The following is a 20274-nucleotide window of genomic DNA, read 5'->3' on the forward strand; positions in this document are numbered from 1 at the left end:
CTTCATGCTGCTAAACGAGCATGAGGAAGAGATTTGTCTTCCTCAGTTTAAGTTAGAGTTCCAGGCTGTGTAGAGCAACATCAGTGTGACCCCAGGCCCATGTGTTTTTAGCTATCACATGAAAGACTGCTTATACTATAATGTTAAAAAATAACATGAAATACACAGAAACGTGAAAGACTATGTGCATTCACATAGCCCATTCATGAGCGAAGTCGTTTCCTCCCTGTGTTGGTGAGGTGTGATTACAGAAAGTGCAAATGCACAGAACTAAGAACTTAATTTACGTTGCATGAGAAGTACCTACCAGGTTTCTGTCTCCCGTGACTTGGATGAGTTGTACTGTCTGGAATGTAAGCTTTGGTGCTGGAGTTGCTTTCACCAACAGGATCGGTGGCAGCTTTTTACACTGCGGCAGCCCAGCCACCACCTGCTGGCACACTTGTAAGATCAGTCCCAGTTTCAGAGAGGTGTCAGGGTGAGGGGTGTGAGTGAGAAGCCGAGCAGACTTCTTAGACAGGGAGAAGTACGCTTGTCCTACGTTTCTGTTCCTGTACTAAATGCAGTTGCTCCACTCAGTATAGCAGAAAGATGGGACTCTTAAAATTTCAACACTGAAAACTTTACACGAAACTCTGAGGTCTCATCTTTGGGAGTGAGGTTGAAACCCATCATTACCAGTGGAGTAAGTATACTAGGGACTTTTAAAAAGGCTTGTTTTTATTAGAAAACATCAGTGAATACCTTCTGAGCCTTTGAGGTTTTGCAAATATAAAAGAGGTCAATGATGACTAGTAAAAGGGCTGACTCCCCAGGTCCCCTCCCTGCATCCTCAGCATCCCCAGCCGCCTCGCTCCCATCAGGCTCCAGTAGTGCTTTGATGGGTAAAAGGGCAGCTGACACTCTGTGATGTCCCAGGTCTGTGTTCCTTGGCGAGCCCAGGGAGGACACGTGGTTGGCATCCTATAGCCAGTCTCGAAGGGATGTGATTACTGGGAGTGTGGTATCTGTGGTTCTGATCTGACTTTCAAGCTGAGACCTCTCTTTGAAAAACCCCCGGGCTTTTAATTGTTTATTTAATGAGGCCTGATGTTTCCTTTTGTAAATGTATCTTCTGAGAAAATGTCTATTCTGACTTTTAGAGGCACTGGCTAAACCCAAGGCTTTTAAAATGTGATTTGATATAATACAGACTTATTTTAAAAAGGTGCAAGAACAGTGCTATGTTTCAAAAAAGTCCTCTTGTTGCCCTCACTGGTTTTGAGGATGAGACGTGACCTTTGTACTGGTGATGTTTTTGGTGTGTGTGTGTGTGTGTGTGTGTGTGTGTGTGTGTGTGTGTTTGTGTTTGAGGGGGTGGTGGTGGTTAATGTTATTTGTGGACAGATTTATCCTATTCCTCTGATACACCTCACCTCTGGGCAGCACCTGTAGATAGATAGGTTTCTTGGGTGTTTCCCCCGCTACTGGTCCTTCTGCTTCTGATGTTCCTGACCAACCATCAGGCGTTTGGAGAAGTTGGCTCCTTCGTGGTGTGCTTATCCCGGCTGTGTTTTTCTCTCCTAGCACACACTCACGGGACACAGTGGCAAAGTGCTCTCTGCCAAGTTCCTGCTGGACAATGCGCGTATTGTTTCTGGAAGTCATGACCGGACCCTCAAACTCTGGGATCTGCGCAGCAAAGTCTGTGAGGAAATTCAGTCTCTCTGTTTATATGTGGGGTTAGACATCAAAGCCTGCATTTAGTGTGATACAGTTTGAATGCAAGTGAGAATGGTGCTGAGGGGGTGGCAATTTTCCATGTTTGAAGCTTCATGTGAATGAGGAGTTCTGTTGGCTTGGGGTCTGAGGGAGGGAGGTTATGTGGACAGCGATGGAAGAGCCTCTGCCTGATGACTGATCTGCTTTCTTTCAGGCATAAAGACAGTGTTTGCGGGATCCAGCTGCAATGATATTGTTTGCACAGAGCAGTGTGTAATGAGTGGACATTTTGACAAGAAAATTCGTTTCTGGGACATCCGGTATGATACTCAAGAATGGGGAGGCATGTGAGAGGGTCTGTACGTGGTAGAACGGTGAATATTTGTATATGGGTGTGTTTTTTTAAATCCCTCAGAATGCAGAGATAAGCTCCAGTCTTCATTTATTTTAACAATTTGATATTTACCATGAAGTCGACAGTTGTGGTCAACAACCACAGAACATACACTGTGCATGATCAGCAGAGATAAACACCTGGGTAGTTGGGTAATTAAATGTAATAGGTGGGACAGACATACAAGTTTGCCCTGAGTGCTGAGGCAGACAGAGCCAGCCCCTCTGTCCAGGGATGTTAGAGCATGCCTCAAGACTCATCCTGAGAGGAGAACAGACTTCATATTGCAGAAAAGCCCCTGAGAGACATTCTAGGCAGCTGAGACTGATCTGTGTATTGAGTCCAGATGGCCAGGGGCTTTATATGCCATTTTGTAGAAGATTTGATCTTAGAAGCCATTGGGTGTTCAGCAAAGGACTGCTTCCCAGAGTCTAGGAGATTGTGTGGGGTGGCAGTTTTAGAGGGAAATAGTAGAGTTGATGAGGATATGAACTCCAAGCAGTGGAGGAAGAAGGTGGGAATCTCCTTGAGTGAGAATTCTGGCAGGAATTGGTAACAAGTTGAATGTGGAAGGTGAGGAAGGAGAAAACTAAAGCAAGACAATAAATGACAATTTTAGGAAGAGGGTGCAGGAAATGTGTTCGGATAAGGACATTTGTTTGTGGTTTCTAATAGACATTTGGAAAAATGAAAGCAAAGTTTTTTTTAAGAGATTGGAAGTCCTCAGGGGAGGACTTTGGAGGCATGAGAACAGATTACTCAGACACACATAAAATAGTAAGAAGATAGCACTTAGGGAGCCTTCTGAGGAGGAGGATCTAGAAAGGGCAAGAGAGCCAGAGTCCCGTGGATGGGCCATGACTAAGGGGGTAACGGGGTCAGATGGCAGGAGGAGTCCAGTTAGATGAGGCTGGTTTGATAGGTGGTTGGTGATCCAATTGAGTGGAGGGATGGCAGCTGGGGCAGAAGCCCAGTTGTCGAGCATTTGTGGACAGAGTGGGAAGTGAAGAGTCATGGTTATAGATGAGGCTTTGAAAGGCATGGAGTGATGCTCCTGGTTCGTAGACATCACTTCAAGTTTTACTGGTGTAGCCCCTCATTTAAGAGATGAGGGCCCCAAGTTCCAAGGCAGTGGAGTGTCTTGCCTCTAGCCTCATACTTACCAACACTAAGATAAAACTCCCTTACTTAGTTATGGTTTGTGGTAGGAAGTCATCTCCTTGATCGTTTACTAGTACACCAAAATGCCTGCAGAAGGGTCTGCACCTCCTTTACCTGCATCAAGACTTCTGTTCACAGGCCTGGCTACGGACTGGGCCCAGGTGAGAATCTAGAAAGTGAAGAAAGAGGTCCTTGCAGAGTGTGGTGACTCTGCCCCAGAGTCCCAGTTTCACATCTAGCATCACCAAGAAGTTGGGGGCCCCTGAGCTGAACTTCGTGTGGCAGGGAGACTGTGAGAAAGCACAGCTTCCTCCATATTTGGATAGGAGCCCTGGTTGGTTCATGCTGATCAGAATCTCTGATTGGCATCTATCGTATATTTCCAAAAGTGGGCAGGGAAATGAATTCTTACCAGATTTAGAGTTCTAGTTCTCAAAATTATTACCATGAGTTTGTTGGTGGAGAGATAATAAAAGCAGCCCTGTGGTTATTTTTATAAGGCTGGGAACACATTCACTGCCTGAAAGAGCTTTGCATTCTGGTTGGCTCGCCTTTTCCCCTTCTCTGTTCCATGGCATGCCATTCTGGTTCAGATGGGGAAGTCTGACTTTCTGTGGTACATTTTCTCAGACTTTCCATCTCTTTGGTAGGTCAGAGACTATCATCCGAGAGATGGAGCTGTTGGGGAAGATTACTGCCCTGGACTTAAATCCAGAAAGGACCGAACTCCTAAGCTGCTCCCGTGATGACCTGCTAAAAATTATCGATCTCCGAATAAATGCTATCAGACAGACGTTTAGGTAACTGAAGTCAGGCTGGTTTGGGGCTCCTGAGGGTTGCATGGAGACCAGAGGCCCCAATTTGCTCTCAGACCCTGAGTGCTCTGAGCTCTCGTGGTGACGGTGTCCTCTTGTTTGTTACAGTGCTCCTGGGTTCAAATGTGGCTCTGACTGGACGAGAGTCGTGTTCAGGTTAGTGGTGATGCTCCTTCTGCCCACCTCACCCCCAAGCTTGGTTCATCGCAAAGGTTAGGCGTGGGCATTTTCCCGTTGGGAAAGTGAGCCAGATTTATACAGTGTCTCAGCCGAGCACCTACGAGGAAACCTGTAGGCTCAGTGCTAGAGGTCACTCGTGATTATACCAAATGCACTGGTTGCCCACTTGGTTCTTGCTGGGCACAGCAAGTTCACCTCTCTCCATGCATTTAGAGAAGAGCTGTTTGAGAGCTTTTAGGGAAGTGTGGGAAAGTCTCATGGAACAGTTCCAGTATCTCAGAGGAACTTCTGCACAGTTAATGCTTCTCTCTCCCCTCTTCCCTCTTTCCTACTTTCACTGAGCCATGGGACCAGCAGTCTGCCAGAAAAAAGAAACCCTCCGCCATTCAGGGGTTGACTTGATCTCCCTGTGTGTGCCGAGTTGGAGTCTGAGATAGTTAGGGACTTGTGGCCTCAACAAGTAACATAGTGGCACGTTCTTCATTGGGTGAGTGAGGCCAAGATAACAGGGTGAAATAGCTTTGGTGTAACAGTCATGAATGTCAAGTTCTGATTTTCTGGGTACAGGACTGGTCCTATGTTTATCTCATAAATGAAGACTAAACATTGCTTCTTGCCAGGAGGTCCATGAGGATGCCGAAAGTGGGGGCGTTGTGGGGGGGGCGGGCAGAGAGGTTAACACCATTTCCTGTCTTCTGTGTTCTCCAGCCCTGATGGCAGTTATGTGGCAGCAGGCTCCGCAGAGGGCTCTGTCTACGTCTGGAGTGTGCTCTCCGGGAAAGTGGAGAAGGTCCTTTCAAAGCATCATGGGTAAGATGAGCCCCTCTGAGGTTGTGAGCGGGTCCTGTGACTTCATCCCAGGGATCATGCTCTCTTCAGACATGGACCTGAGTTGGCCCCACGAGGGCAGTGTGCACTCATGTGCTCTGCTGTGAGCTAAGTTAGTGGAGAGAAGCAGCCAGTCCCTCCAGTGCAGCTGGCCGCAGTGCTCTGCTGGTATGTTTATTCAGAATCTTCTGGTTCTCGTAATCGGAACAGTGGCTGTTGGAGAAAAGAGAAACATTCACTAGGCTCTTTTTTTTATTATTATTATATTTTATTGATTTTTTACAGAGAGGAAGGGAGAGGGATAGAAAGTCAGAAACATTGATGAGTTGCCTCTTGTACATCCCCTACTGGGGATGTGCTCGCAACTAAGGTATATGCCCTTGACGGGAATCGAACCTGGGACCCTTGAGTCCACAGGCAGATGCTCTATCCACTGAGCCAAACCGGTTTCGGCTAGGCTCCTTTTTTTTTTTTTTTTTTTTTTTTTTAGCTTGGCTCCATCCACCCAGGCCCAACTGCCATTTAGAACACAGTCCCTGGTTCCTCCACAACCACCTCTCTCTGAGCCTCAAAAGCAGTGACAATTTCTACTCCTCAGTCAGTCGTCCTGTCCCTCTCTGTTCCATTCACCCAGAGCTGTTCGCTTAGGGTAGACTTGATTGGGCCTGTTCCTTTCATTCCCAGAGTGCTTCCTAAAACACAGGGCAGGGTTCCTCCTGCATTCTTCTGCTCTTTACTAAGTGCCTGCCTGTGAGCGGGAGCAGGCGGATGAGTAAAACAGCTGAGGAGAAAGCCCAACCCCAGGTGCAAGGAGCCCGGTACCGAGCTCACTCAGGCCTCACAGATGTTCCAACCTCTCCCTTTGAAGCTCGTCCATCAATGCGGTGGCATGGTCCCCCTCCGGCTCCCACATCGTCAGTGTGGACAAGGGAAGCAAAGCTGTGCTGTGGTCGGAATACTGACGGTGTCTCCTCAGGAGAGAACAGATCCGAAGCCGGAGAAGCACTCGGGCCGCAGCTCTGTCCTGGCAGGTGGCGTGTGGGGTGTAGCTTAGACCTCCAGAGAAGAGCCAGCCAGGCGACTTTCCTTTGAGCAGGACTTCTGAGGATCTGGGCTGCAGTCTCTAATGACCTGGAGGAATGACGCTGCCTCTGCAGCCACTTAGCAGAGGTGGGTCGCTGCCTCCATTCTGTGGGAAACACTACTAGCTCTGACCGTCCATACCTCAGCGGGGAAGGCAGCACAGGCAGTGCCAACTGCACCCCACATGTGTGTGTGCGGGGTGTCCTGCTTCCTTCTCCCTTCAGTCAGTTCTGGCCAACGCATGTCCTGTCGCCTTGGATCATTTTCCTGGTGAACTTGCTTTAATCATTGGATTAACAGATACCCAAACAGGATTACCCCTGTCCTCAGGTAGCCCACATGGACTTCCCTGGTTTCCAAGGAGACATGGGACTGCCATCCTCCCTGCTGGTTCGTATCAATATTCTGAAGCTCTCAGTGTGATCTCCTGATAACATTTGGAATTTTCTTGGGTCTCCAAAACAGTTCTTGGAAAGTAACTGTTCTTCAAAGCTCCTGATTCTACATTCTATTTCTTGGTCAAAACATAAATCTCAGTTTGGTTACAAAATATTTTTTTGAGAGGAAATGCAAAAACCTTTTTATCAAAAAAAGTGTATGTGCTGCAGGAGTAGGTATCTTCCTAGACCCACCTGTCCCAAAAAAGTGGGTGCATGCCAGTCTTTGGGTACAGCTGCTGGTACTCGGGTGTCTCTCTGGAGCCACAGCTCCAGGTCACTGCCCCTGTGCCCAGTCCATGTGCAGCGCTCTCGGTGCTGGAGCACAGGAAGCCCATTCCAGGAGGCGGGGAATGAATATCACCTTCCGTTTCAGGAGCTGTGATTGAGGCCAGGGAAACTGGCCTGGGGCATTTTTTTAAAAGCATTTCTTTCCCATTTTCCTTGTGTATAAAATTTTGGTTCCTCGGGTGACTGAAACACCAATATTTTTATCACTTTCTAATTTGCACTTTATTTGTTTCCTCCCATACTTGTTCTCTGGACAGATGTTGGTGTGAGTGCTGGAGCCTGGTGAGGGGTGGGGGGGTGAGGACTCCCCCTCCCTCTTGCCCCACCTTCATCTTCCCTTTTCTGTTCAGAGAGCTCGAATTGAGGGGAGTTGAAGTTCACAGGCCAGGGCACATCTTTTATTTATTTAACTGTGTTGCCCAACAGAACTTGATTGTAAATAAAAAAGAAATCTGTTATATACTTTTCAAACTCCATGTCTCTTGGTTGTTCTTTTATTCTCCTTTATCCTAAGGAGGAGGGGGAGGGAGCTCTTTTATTTATTTTCCTGGCTTTTATTCATTTGTAAATAATGGAAATAATTTCCTGGTATTTTTTTTTCTCCTTGTTCATTTATAATAAATCCAGGTTGTCACTTGCCTATAAATATGAACATCCCAGCTTCCCGTCATTTGCAATTCTTAAACAGGAAAAGGGTGTCTTCAGAACTTGGGGAGTTGTGTCCTGAGAGCCCCGTGCACTTCTTTTTTTAAAAAAAATATATTTTTATTGATTTTTTCACAGAGAGAAGGAGAGAGGGATGAGAGAGAAAAACCGACCAGCTGCCTCTTGCACACCCTCTACTGGCGATGTGCCCACAATCAATGTACATGCCCTTGACCGGAATCAAACTTGGGACCTTTCAGTCTGCAGACTGATGCTCCACCACTGAGCCAAACCGGTTTCGGCCCCGTGCACTTCCGTTACCACTGCAGTTGGCTCCACAGGCAGCAGGACAAGTTCCTGGTCCCTGCTCTGGAGACTTTATCCGCAGGATTGATCATGAACTCTGTGTCTCCAGGCCCCCTCTTTGCTGAAGGAGCATGAATTACCTCATTGAGGAGTGACTTATAAATGACAGTTCAGATACCTAGCAAGCAGCATTGTGCATTAACAAATTAGGATCTCCCTAGAATCCCCCGTAAGACAGTTGTGTCACAACACTGTTTTTACTGAGGAGTTGGCCAAACTTCTGCTCGGCCCAGCAGCTTGAGTCAAGATTCCATCAGGATCTGACGTCTCAGGCAGCACTCTCCAGAAAGCTGAAGAAACTCTGCAAGTGGGAGTCATTTATATTATTTTATGTTTTTATTGATTTCAGAGAGGATGAGTGAGAATCTTCAATCCGCTGCCTTCTACCCACCCCCTGTTGGGGATCAAGCCCAAAACCCTGGCATGTGCCTTGACCAGGATCTCTTGGTTCATGGGTCAGAGTTTCAATTTGAGGTCCATCCACACTGAAGCTTTTCAAGTCACTTGGTCACCGAGATTGTACTGATAGTGTCGACTCACTGCAGTGGAGTATGGCTTCCATCCAACACATGGTCTTTACCCTGCCATGAGGTTATCAGGGACCCTACCTGTGCTACTGGTTCCATTGGAGGGTGGGAGATGGGCAAAGGACTCTTGGGTGGTTATAGCTAGTGAGCTCCCTTGTCAGTGTTGTCAGCTTTTATGCACCAATTAACATATCAGAAGTTGAGAATTTAAAAACATTTTAATGGACTATTTCCTAGGTCATTTCCCACAATAGTGTAGTAAATCAAGTGTGATGTCTTATTAAGGCACAGACTGCGCACACTTGCCTTTATCCTAAGAGTCTTGTAAAGGCCCTCTGATCTTCACGTCATGGCTCGTGGGACGTTTTGTGTGGCCATGGGGCTAGAGTGGGTGGGTGAGGAAGTTCCAGACCACGGAGTGTGTCAGGGTTCACAGAGCCGCCTGTGTCTTCACAACTGTGTTCTTGGGGAACTGGACATTTTAAAGTGTAGACTTGAAACTCATCACGTATGGGGCATCCAGAGGGGAGAGTGGCCATGGTAAAGCACCTCATGCAAGACTGCTGGGCTGCAGAAGCCACGTGTTTCTGACCTGGCCAGTGTGGCTCAGTGGTTGAACATTTTTAAAAATGAAATCCCAAGTGGGCAGAGACCTTGAAAAGCAGTTAGTCTAAACCCCACCTCTTGCTTGGATGCCTTCTACAATAGCTACAAGAAGTTGTTGCACACTTTCAGGGATGGGGAAATCATTATCACCTTTCTTTGGAAAAGCATGAAGTGTGAGAAAACTGTTAGAATGAAACCATACTCCACTCTGCTGCTCTCCAAGTTAATCTAATCTCCAGAAGTGACTGTTATAACTAGAACACATGTGCTTATTTCTCATGGGCACTGAAACTCTTGCCACCCTGGGGTCCTACCCCAAGACAGATTTCAAATGTCCATCTCGAGGCAACTTGCTGAGAATGTATTGTACATGATGCTCCAGATCTCCATGCAGCAGGAGCATGTTGTATGAACAGCCCCAGACAGGAGTCCTGGGTTCTGAGGCTCCCTGATTTCAGATTTAAGCAGCCCAACCCATAACAGCCCTCTATTCCCCAGGTCCATTGACTAAGATGCATGTTGGAATTAAGGTGGCTTTAAAAAGCTCCCATTCTCTGGCACTTTCCATAGAGTTGCCTCAAACTTCTCAAGCACTCCACTTCAGTAAAGTGAAGGCCCTGAGTGAGGAACAAGGCTTTCATTCTGTAGCTGTTGGTTAGCAGAGTGTACCAGCTTTCCTCATGCATCTGCCCTAATCAACCCCTGAGATGATAACCTTGCCCCAAAGTCCATAAGCTTCTTAGCTGAACATTTCCACCCCCACAAGCCAGGGCTGGGATTGGTGGCAGGAGAGGAAACACAGGGCATGTTAGCTTCATCTCACAGGACGCCAACTCCAGAGAAACTGCTAGAGCCCATGGTGGCCAGACTTTGAGATTCACAGACCAGTAAATTTCCAAAAGAATTGTAGGAGAAGGATAGCAACTTTGAAAAAAAAATTTTATCCTTACCTGAGGATGTTTATTGATTTGAGAAAGTGAGAGGGAAGGAGAAAGAAACAATCAGTTGCCTCCGTATTCACCCTGATCAGGGATCAAACCCAAAACCTCTTGGTGTACTGGACAGCTTCATCCAACTGAACCACCGGCCAGGTTGGCAACTCTTCTCTACTATTTTAAAGTTCATAAGTAATAGAAAATGCAAAACTAATGACAGAAGGCAAATCAGTGTATTCCTGAGGTTGGCCCGGTGGGCAGAGGAGGTTGATAGGGGAGTTGACTAAAATGGGGCCAGGGAACTTTGGGGTGATGGAAGTGTACTGTGTCTTGATCATTAAACTCATACTGGAAATGAGTAAATTTTGTTGTATGTCAAGTATACCTCAATAAAGAGGGGGGAAGAAACAACATTTTAATATAAAAAATTGAGAACCTGCCCTGGCCAATGTGCTCAGTGGTTAGAGCATCAGTCCACACACTGAAGGGTCATGGGTTTGATTCCTGGTCAAGGGCATGTACCTAGGTTGCATGTTTGGGAAGCAAACAATTGATGTGCAATGTGTCTCTTTTATCCCTCTCCCTCTCCTCTTCCTTTTCACTCTAAAAATCAATGGAAAAATATTCTCAGATGAGGATTAATAGGAAAAAAATTGAGAACCTTGCACTGAAGGTATGCCAGCTTGATTCCACTCACAGCATATGCCCAGGTTTCAGGTTTAGTTACCAGTTAGGGTGCATACAGGAGACAACCGATCAATGTTTCTCACATTGACATTTCTCTCCCTCTCCCTCTCTCTAAAATCAATAAAAATATATTTTTAAGAAAACAAAGTCATAATTAATATAATCAGTTGGTCAAATGATGTTTTTCTAAATTTATCATTTGTTTTACATTTATTAGCTGACATTCCTTTATTTAAAAAAAAAAAAAGTTTTCTTCTTTAGAAATTTAATAAAAGTTTACCCCAAATTTATTGCCAGGTATTACACTGTTGCAATCCAATGGCTCATTGATTCACTCAGATAATATTGAGGTTCTTATTCTAAATGCTGGAGATGGGATGAGTAAAAGCATTTAAAAAGCTCTAACCCCTTAGAACTTACACTAATATATAAAGAGCCAGGGTCCGTCACGACCTAAACATCTGGACTGACGACTGAACACCAGGCGAGGGTCCCAGCCACTCACAGCGGGAGTCAGTCCTGGGTCCTGGCCGTGGCCCGTGGTGTGGCACAGGAGGGAGCTGTGGGAATGGAGCCATGCTGCCATCAGACTGGCCTCTGGGTACCAACCCCTGGCCCGCAGGCTTCAGAAACCAGCACCATGCTGTGATCAGACTGGCCTCCTGGTCCCTCCCCAACCCCCATCCCTCCCGTAGTCTTCGGGGAACCAAGCCATGCTGTGATGGGACTGGTCCCTACCCGAGGGGTCCCAAATTGTGAGAGCATGCAGCCTGGGCTGAGAGACCCCCCTGAGCGCACAAACCTAGTATTCTAATGAAGTGTAAGGGGGCAGACAAACAAGATTAAGAAAGTAAATTATCTTGTATGTTAGATGACAATGAGTCATAAGGAAAGGAGGATAAAAGAGTTGGGAAAGGGTATAAAATAGGAGGTAGATGAATAGGGTGACATTGAAGTGAAGACCCAAAGGAACGAAGGGCTGTCAGTGGGAAGAGTGAGTGTTCCAGAAGAGGAAACAGTGAGTGCAAAGGCCCTGAGGCAGGTTTGAAGAAAAGCAAAGATGCCAGTGGACGAGCTGAGTGGGTGAGATGGTGAGAAATAAGGTCAGACAGCAGGAAAACCAGGTCCTGCAGGGCCTCACAGAAATCATCGCCTTAGGTGGGAAGCCACTGGCATGTTTTGATAGATGCTTACACCCGAAACAAGCTTTCTGCGTATAGTCCCTTCATTCCTAGACACCAGGTAAAGTCCAGCATATGAGTACATGTGTTAGTGGCCACAGCATGCCATCCATTCACTCCTTGGGTGTTCTTGGGAGCAGCTGTTCTTGGAACTGGGATCCAAAGGTGAGGAAAATGCAACGGCTTGAGTCCCCACCCTGGTAAAGCCTAGAGCGAGTGTCAAGTGCACTGTGCCTCTCACCTACTCTTGGAGGATGGGGAAGGCTCCCCTGAGGAAGGGGCTCTTGGGCTGGAATCTGAAGAGGGACTGAGTCAGGGAAGTGAAGAGAGGAGAGGATTGTTCACGCACTGAGAACAGTAGGACTGGGGTTCAGGACCATGCAGAGAGGTGGGAGAGTTTTAAAGATGTGTGCCTGTGTCCTGAGAGCAATGGGACATGGTAAGCTGGGGGATACAGAGCAGGGCTTGGAAAGGCCTGCAGGGTGGAGGTAGATGGTGCAGTCAGACACAGCAGGGAAGCAAGGTGGCTGCTGCGGACTCCAGGGGAGGCTCTGGGCCCGGAAAGCTGTGGACAGATTCCAGAGACACTGGGGACCATGAACTAGTCCATAGGACAACGGGGTAGAAGAGAGGGACCTGTCTAGTTGGGCTTTCTCCTTGACCTTTTTGTTTATATCCTTGCCCCCAAGGTTGTATTAGCTGCCTCCTGAGATTAAGCAAATGTATTCAGCACTCAAAAATCCCCTGTCCTTTGCAGGGATAATCACTCTATTTCCAGAACCCAAAGAGGGTTAGGATTAAAAGCTGCTTTCTTTGAGCCACTGTTCCTCCCTCCAGTCCTTCTCCACTCGAGTGTGGGGGCTCCTGCATCTGACCCCCTCTGACGCTGGCCTAATGCCCAGAACTGCTGAAGTGGCCAGTTCACCTGTCTGGACACTAATCCAATTTTCACTCTGCCCCTTACATGGGATTTGGCTTTGAGACACTGAGACCTGGGTGCTGGGCTTCACTCCAGATCCCCTACAAATTCCCCACACACGTCAGCCAGGGGCCTCTCTTGGGTCATCTGGTTAGACAGCAAGGGTTGGCTGCCACCCCGAGGGCACAGAGACCTTCTCCCCTGGGCCCAGCACTGATTGCACAAGGTACGTGACTGCCCTTGCACGAGCTTTCTCAGACACTTGGGGCAGGCACAGAGAAGAGCCAGGGCCAGGATGACAGGAGTCGGATTTTCATGGAGTCAGTCTGTACCTGTTTTGCCTGTTCTGTGTAGCTTCCATGGAACATTGTTTGTTGGGGAGACTTGGAGGGCATTGAGCTCCAGAAGCTAAGACGATGTCTTCATGGTGCAGCTGGGCAGGAGGGAGGAGGAACAGGAAAGCACCACCAGCTACAAATGGCTGCACAGAACTTTTGCTGATTTAATACATTTAAAAATGGAGTTTGTGAAGGGGCTTTGCTGTGCTTTTCCAAAAACTTTTCTATTTTAATTGCCATAAGATGTAAAACCTTAGGACAGAAAACCTCATTGGAAGCGAGATAGACTTCCTGGAGAGATCTACTAAGAGGTCTACTGGCCCTAGACAGTTTTGCTCAATGACTGAGGGGTCCTGGGTTTGATTCCAGTCAAGGATACATGCCCAGGTTTCGAGCTCCATTCCAGTGAGGGGTGTGCAGGAGGGAGGCAGCCAATCAGTGATTCTCATCACTGATGTTTCTATCTCTTTTTTCCCTTCTTTGAAATTAATAAAAAATACATGTTTTTTAAAATGAGGCTTAGCAATAAAAACAAAAACACAGCTTTAAAAAGTAGCACACTGTCAGGCAACACAAATTAGACAAGGACCCTAATTATAAATCAGACATGGAGACTGAGGCAATAAAAGGAAATGTTGATGGAGGAACAGCATCTCACAAGTACGTTTTCTACCCAGAAGGCTCTTGACTTTATATTCAGGATTGATTTTACCTTTCTCCAGCCCCATAACACCCAACATACATCCCAAGGTGGAAGAAGCTGCCAGAGACAGAGAGTATGGCAGCCAACATCAAGACCAGTAAGTCTACACCACACCATGTTATCTTCAAGAAGATCTCCCGGGACAAATCGGTAAGTGGCACAGAAGTGAGTGGCTTGTGGAAATGTTTGCTTGTTTGCTTATTTGTTTTTTAAAGGAGACTTTTCAAGAATAGATATGATCAACACCAAGATCTATGTCTGCTTTCTATCTCTGCCTGAGATGGACGATAAATGAGATACAAGTGAATAAGTGAATGGCAGAAACACAACTTCTCTTCAATTGCAGCAAGACTTTAGTCCCGAGACCTTAATTTTTTCCTATTCACTCATTCTCCAACCAACCCCCAGTTTTACTTCTTTTTCTAACCCAACCCCCAATTTTACTTCTCTTCTTAGCCAGCTTTGAACCCAGGACTTTCCATTTCAAACATTGTTTTGCCAATAACTGTATTTGGTCTTTTGTCTGTCACTTCACCTCCCTGCCCAGGAAAAGCTCTAAGGCTGCTTTGACACAACTCTCTACTCCAGTGCACCTACAGTGCTCTCAACCTCGCTAGGCCTTCAAGGCCACTGGGTAAGGGAACATGGCCGGCCGCTCCCTTTCCACCATGCTGCCCTGTGGCTGCGTGGCCACCAATGTCCCGGCAAACAACATACTGATAATGCTGTTAGACACAGATGGTGCCACCATTGGCTCCATCAGAGAGCTGGTCTAGATGTGCCTATGAACCTATTGGTAGGGGAGACGGGGGAAGGTCCACCCCAAAGCCTCCGTGGATGGGGTTTCCTTGCTCCATTCGATGGCTTCTTAGGAGCCATCCATCTCACTCAGCACCATCAATACAATGCTGCATATGTAATTTTAAATTTTCTAATAGCTGCATTGAAAAAGTAAGAAGAAACAGGTGGAATTCATTTTAATGTTAAATTTAAGTAACCTGATATGTCAAAAAAAACCTGTCATTTTAACATGTAAATGATATAAATATTATTGAAAACATATTTTACATGCATTTTCTGGTGTGCAGTCTACGTTTATAGAACATGTCCCTTTAGAACGGCTGTATTGTACCTATGCAGTCACCACCTGTAAATAGTAGCTGCCGTATTGGTCAGTGTAGCTCTAGGTCATTCTTCCAGTTGACTTCTGAAGCCTCTGCTGGGTCAGCCAAACAACTCTCTGATCTTTATGGTGTCACACAGGGAATTGGGCTTTGCCCAGTCTCTCGCTACTCTCCTCTCCGTGCTGAGGAACTCCATTATTTTCATCAAGTGCTCTGATTCTTTGGGGAGATGCGTTGGGTGCTCCTCATCCTTTCATTCTATCTGCCCCTCTCCTTTCCCTTCTCCTCCTACTTCCACGGAAGAGGTGCCTTTGCTCCCATCTGAGGTTCACGTTAATCAGACCCTGAGTCTCATGGTCCAACACCTCCTTAGAGTCCTCCAACATCAGCCTCCCTCCTGGGCCACATCTGCAGCCTCTCCTTCTCTACCAGGACTTTGCCTGAGCAGCAAAACAAGTACTGACCTCATGCACCTTAAAAACATCACACAAAAAACAACACACCACCAACTCCTCTTGATGCTAGTTCCCTTTCTAGCTCGCTGACCTTCACAGCTAAAGCATGAAAGCAGATAGCTCTCACTCCTGTCACCAGCCCTCTTCCCTCCCACTCACTCTTCAGTCTCCCCTTCCTGACCATCTCAGCTGCCTAACTGGCCTTCTTTCCAAACCTGCCAGTTCATTCTCTGTTTTGCTGCTGACGTGATCACATTCTGTATTCTCCTCTGTAAAACAGGGTTAATTCCCATCTCATAGAGTTGTTGTGATGGTTAAATAACATAATGTAGCCACAATGCTTAGCTTGGTGCCTGATACAAGATGAACACTCTAAATGCTATTTAATTGCAGGTTTTTCATCCAGCTACAAATACTTCACAATCTTCCTAGATTCTTTAGGGTCAGCTCCCGTAAGGCCCTTTCTGGCATCAGTCTGCATCCCCATTCGGTGACCATTCACCTGCAGATAAAAGCATCCTTTTGGCTGTGGGCTTCATACACATAATTGTTTTGCCCAGAAAGCATCCCCCACCACCCATCTTCTCATCCCGCATCTGATCACCTGGCTGTGCTATTCTCAGGTGCCTTAACATCAATCACACAAATAACCCAAGACCTGGGGATTCACTCCAGGACTTCTGATGGGAGAGGGTAGGTCTAGGAGATGATTTAATGCCAACAAAAATGATTGGGGGTATTTATGGACATAAAAATATGAATTTAAGAGGCTTGGGGAAGAAGGGGGCTAGCCAGGGTGCACCCATTCACTGGTGCACTTAGCAAATGTTGATTGAATTCCTGCTACGTAGCAGTACTGTCGTAGGTACTATGATGGCTGAAGGGCAGAATTCTTACCATCGAGGCACTCAACAGTACCTCAGGTTAAAGTGGTGAATGGCGGTGAACCAACCTGTGCTCTCCCACAGGAGGGTTCGTAAAGAGACCTTTGCTGCCAGGGGCGTGGAGGTGGATGAGGGCTGAGACAATGATCATCTCCCTTGCCCCCAGCTCCACCCTCCCCGTCCCTCAGAGCATAGGTTCAGGTTTACCTGTAAAGAAGCTCATCTGGTCGGATTTCAGAGACATCTCCGAACTCCTGGCTCTTTGCTCAGTCTAGAATTTCTTTTAACAAGGGGAGGAATCTTTTCGCTCACAGCTATACATTAAAGGTTTAACAAGCAAATGGGTAGGAAAAGCCTCATTTGCATAGGTGTAACTTTCTACTGAAGTATTATCAGTTAATTCAACTAGTTTGACTGGTTTGTATCAGAACTGGGCTTGATGGATAAAAGTGGAGAGAACAGGGTGCATCCAAACGGGTGTGAAGGATTCCTCGGAGCAGATTTATGAAGCAGAGGAAAGCACACGCCTTCACCTTCAGCCCCTCATCTCTGTCCATGGCCACCCAGGTGAGAGGAGGAGATGGACGGGCTGCAGACCCAAGTGACTCCTCTTCTCAAAACTCATTAAAAGGTTGGGTTGTTGCTGATTTAAAGATGAATGCCTTAGGTCACTGTGCTTTGGCCGTTTAGAATCCATACCTGTTCTTCCCACAGGTGACCATCTACCTGGGGAAGAGGGACTATATAGACCATGTTGACCAAGTAGAGCCTGTGGGTAAGTTGAATAAAATTTTCATGCTGCTGTTCCTTTAAATTATCAGACAACTACTTGTTTTGTATTTATAAAAATCAGCTTGCTAATAATCTAACCAAAGAAATGCAGATTAAAGCATCAATGAGGTGCCACTGCCTGATTGGACATAATTTTAAAGAGTATGGAGGAGACAAAGGACTCATCTCTAGATGATACAAAGAATACTCAAAACTCAACAGTAAAAGGAAAATAAAATATAATTATAAAATAGATAAAAGACATGAGGCATTTCATCAAAGAAGGCATATGGATGTCAAATAAGCACATGAGAAAAAATGTTTGACATCATTAGTCATTAGAAAAATGCCAATTGAAACCACAATGAAATATCATTATACGCCTGTCAGAATGGTTACAATAAAAACTACACCACTAAATGTTGGTGAGGATGCAGAGAAACTGGTTCATTCACACATGGCCGGTGGGAATACAAAACGGAACAGTCATTCTAGAAAATAGTTTGGCAATTTCTTAAGAAACTAAACATACACTCACCTATAACCCAGCAATTGACCCCAGAGAAATGAAAACTATGTCCACACGAAAACCTGTACACATTTGTTCATAGCAACTTTGTCTGTAATAGCCCCAAAGTGGAAAGATCCAAATGTCTCTCTATAGATGAAGAAGGTTAAGCAATCTGTGGTATATCCTATCATGAGATTCTTCTCAGTGATAAAAAAGAAGGAATGACTGACTCATACAACAGCCTAAGGATCTCCAGGGTGTTATGCTGAGTAGAAAAAGCAAGTCTCAAAAGGCCAGGTTCTGTAGATTCCATTTATATAACATTCTGGAGAGGAGAAAAATTATAGAAATGGGAAACTGATTAGTAGTTACCAGGGGCCAATGGGTAGGGGTGTGATTCTAAAGGAAGCGCCCGCATGAGGCGAGGGAGCAGTGCTGTCCCCGGCTGCAGTGGTGGACACACAGCTCTGCACAGGCGATGAAAAGACAGAACTATATACACATTGTATCCATGTCAGCTTCCTGGTTTTGATATTGTGCTATAATTATCTAAGATGTAACCACTGGGAGAAACTGGATGGTGGATGCACAAGGACTTCTCTGTATTATCTTTGCCACTTTCTGTGATTCTATAATTATTTCAACTCAAATAGTTATTGAAAGAGAAAGAAGGAGTATACAAAGCAGGCATTTTGAGGCACTGAGGATGAACATGTCTCTCAGCAAAACCAACTCTGGCAGTGTGTTATCAAAGGCCAACCCAAGTCTACCATGGGTGCCGATGAAGGTGTCTATGAGGATGCTCATTGCAATCCTATATAATCCTATATAATAAAAGACTAACATGCAAATTGACCAAACAGCGGAACAACTGGTCACTATGATGCGCACTGACCACCAGGGGGCAGACACTCAATGCAGGAGCTGCCCCCTGGTGGTCAGTGCGCTTCCACAGGGGGAGCGCTGCTCAGCCAGAAGCCGGGCTCACCGCTGGCGAGCACAGCAGCGGTGGTGGGAGCCTCTCCCCACTCTGTGGCAGTGCTAAGGATGTCCAACTGACGGCTTAGGCCTGTTTCCCCAAGGGCGCAGGCCGGGCTGAGGGGACTCTCCCCCCACTGAGTGCATGAATTTCATGTACCAGACCTCTAGTATTCATTATAATGGAGATCATTGGAAGCAGTCTAACTTCTCTAACAAGAAGGCTAATTAAAAATTTATGCTACAGCCAAGACCGGTTTGGCTCAGTGGATAGAGTGTCGGCCTGCAGACTGAAAGGTCCCAGGTTTGATTCCGGTCAAGGGCATGTACCTTGGTTGCGGGCACATCCCCAGTAGGGGTGGTACAGGAGGCAGCTGATCGATGATTCTCTCTCATCGATGTTTCTAACTCTCTATCCCTCTCTCTTTCTCTCTGTAAAAAAAATCAATAAAATATATCTTAAAAATATTTATACTACATTCATTCTTTGGAGCAATGTGTAGCAATTGAAATGAGTACAGTGTGTGTGTCTGTGCACACTTGCATGTACACATGTTTGTAGTATTGTTGAGTGAAGAAAGCAGTTAACTGAATAGTATGTGTAGTATGTCCCTTTTTCTTTAGTAAAAACATTCATGTAAGTGCATATACATCTGGAAAACAATTCTGTACCAATATCTTGACCATGGAGATCTCTGGGGAGTGGAAATTAGGTGACTTTTTTCTCTTTGCTTGATTTTCCTATGATGAGCATAGTTTCTAAGTGCAAATAAAAATCTCTTGTCTCCCCCAGCCTCACTGTTCTCTCTCTTTGCTATAGATGGTGTTGTGCTGGTGGATCCTGAGCTTGTGAAGGGAAAGAGAGGTGAGTGGCTCTCGTCCTCCGGGAATAGTGGTCTGGGCTAACAGCGGAACAACTGGTCACTATGTTGTGGTGCTGGGAAGGGGTGTTGGTGTGGCAGGAGTGCCAGGCGCCTCTGGGGCTCTCCTGCACACCCGTGCTGCCTTCCTGGTATCATCCTCAGGAGCCGGATCCTGCTCACAGCAGAGCTCACTGTCCCCATTTCTCAGATGAAGCTGAGGATTCAGGGAAGCCAGGTGACTGAGGTGGCAGGAGAAGTAAATGGTGACAGGGCTGGAGCCCAGGTCTGTTGGCTCCATCCACTCTGCACGTGTCCCCACATCACGTAGTTCTGTGCCACGGCCAACCACAGAGGGCTCCTTGGTGGGTTTCTCCGAAAGGGGGAACTGGAGCTGCAGGAAGGCAGGGTTTGCCGTGCTGGTCCCTGTGGTGGTTTTGAACCACAGCATCACAACTGCCTTGAAGATTCTGGCAGTTGGGATGTGTGAGAGGTAATTTGGCATAATAACTGTTTGTAAACTAAATTAGAACCAATTTGAATTATCCTTGTGGCAATGTCACAGACTCAGTTCCATTCTGAAGATGCCTTTTTAAGTGGTTGCTACTGGCAATCATGAGGCATTGTTCCTAACCCTGGATGTGCCCCGGGAACTATGTCAGATGTGGGGCCATCAGCACTGAGGGGGCCTGGCAGAAATGGGGCTGAACATTGCTGTCTCCTCCCTCTTTATGATGCCCTCGCCAGGGAAGGGCTCCCGCTCCGAGGTAATACCAGGTCACCTCAAACAATCCGTGTCTCTTATCCTTGGGACAGACACAGACAAAGTGCTCAACTAACTCCCTAGGACATGGGGGCCACTTCTGTATGCTTTATGTTCTAGAACTGCTCAGG

The 20274-nt window shown here is 46.5% G+C and overlaps 1 protein-coding gene and 1 non-coding gene across 18 annotated transcripts in view; both read left to right on the forward strand.

The window, feature by feature from the left end:
* Positions 1–20274, forward strand: part of ATG16L1 (autophagy related 16 like 1) — a 66036-nt gene that overhangs the window by 27358 nt on the left and 18404 nt on the right. For 6 of the 17 annotated variants that reach the window (XM_036421325.2, XM_036421328.2, XM_036421326.2 and 3 more), the window contains 8 exons: positions 1567–1687; positions 1916–2021; positions 3907–4056; positions 4180–4227; positions 4960–5061; positions 13845–13947; positions 16975–17035; positions 19341–19385. In XM_036421325.2, the coding sequence (XP_036277218.1) occupies positions 1567–1687; positions 1916–2021; positions 3907–4056; positions 4180–4227; positions 4960–5061; positions 13845–13947; positions 16975–17035; positions 19341–19385 (736 nt within the window). Of the gene's footprint in view, positions 1–1566; positions 1688–1915; positions 2022–3906; positions 4057–4179; positions 4228–4959; positions 5062–5528; positions 7362–12821; positions 12983–13500; positions 13507–13605; positions 13755–13794; positions 13948–16974; positions 17036–19340; positions 19386–20274 lie in introns of those variants that run through there. The other 11 variants (XM_036421331.2, XM_036421332.2, XM_036421333.2 and 8 more) reach the window with 9 other exon arrangements.
* On the forward strand, positions 780–1040 carry LOC118710040. The gene has a single exon (XR_004985264.1). It is a non-coding gene; the product is annotated as a small Cajal body-specific RNA 6 (non-coding RNA).

Source organism: Pipistrellus kuhlii, unplaced genomic scaffold (assembly GCF_014108245.1).
Source record: "Pipistrellus kuhlii isolate mPipKuh1 unplaced genomic scaffold, mPipKuh1.p scaffold_m20_p_7, whole genome shotgun sequence".
NCBI lineage: Eukaryota > Metazoa > Chordata > Mammalia > Chiroptera > Vespertilionidae > Pipistrellus > Pipistrellus kuhlii.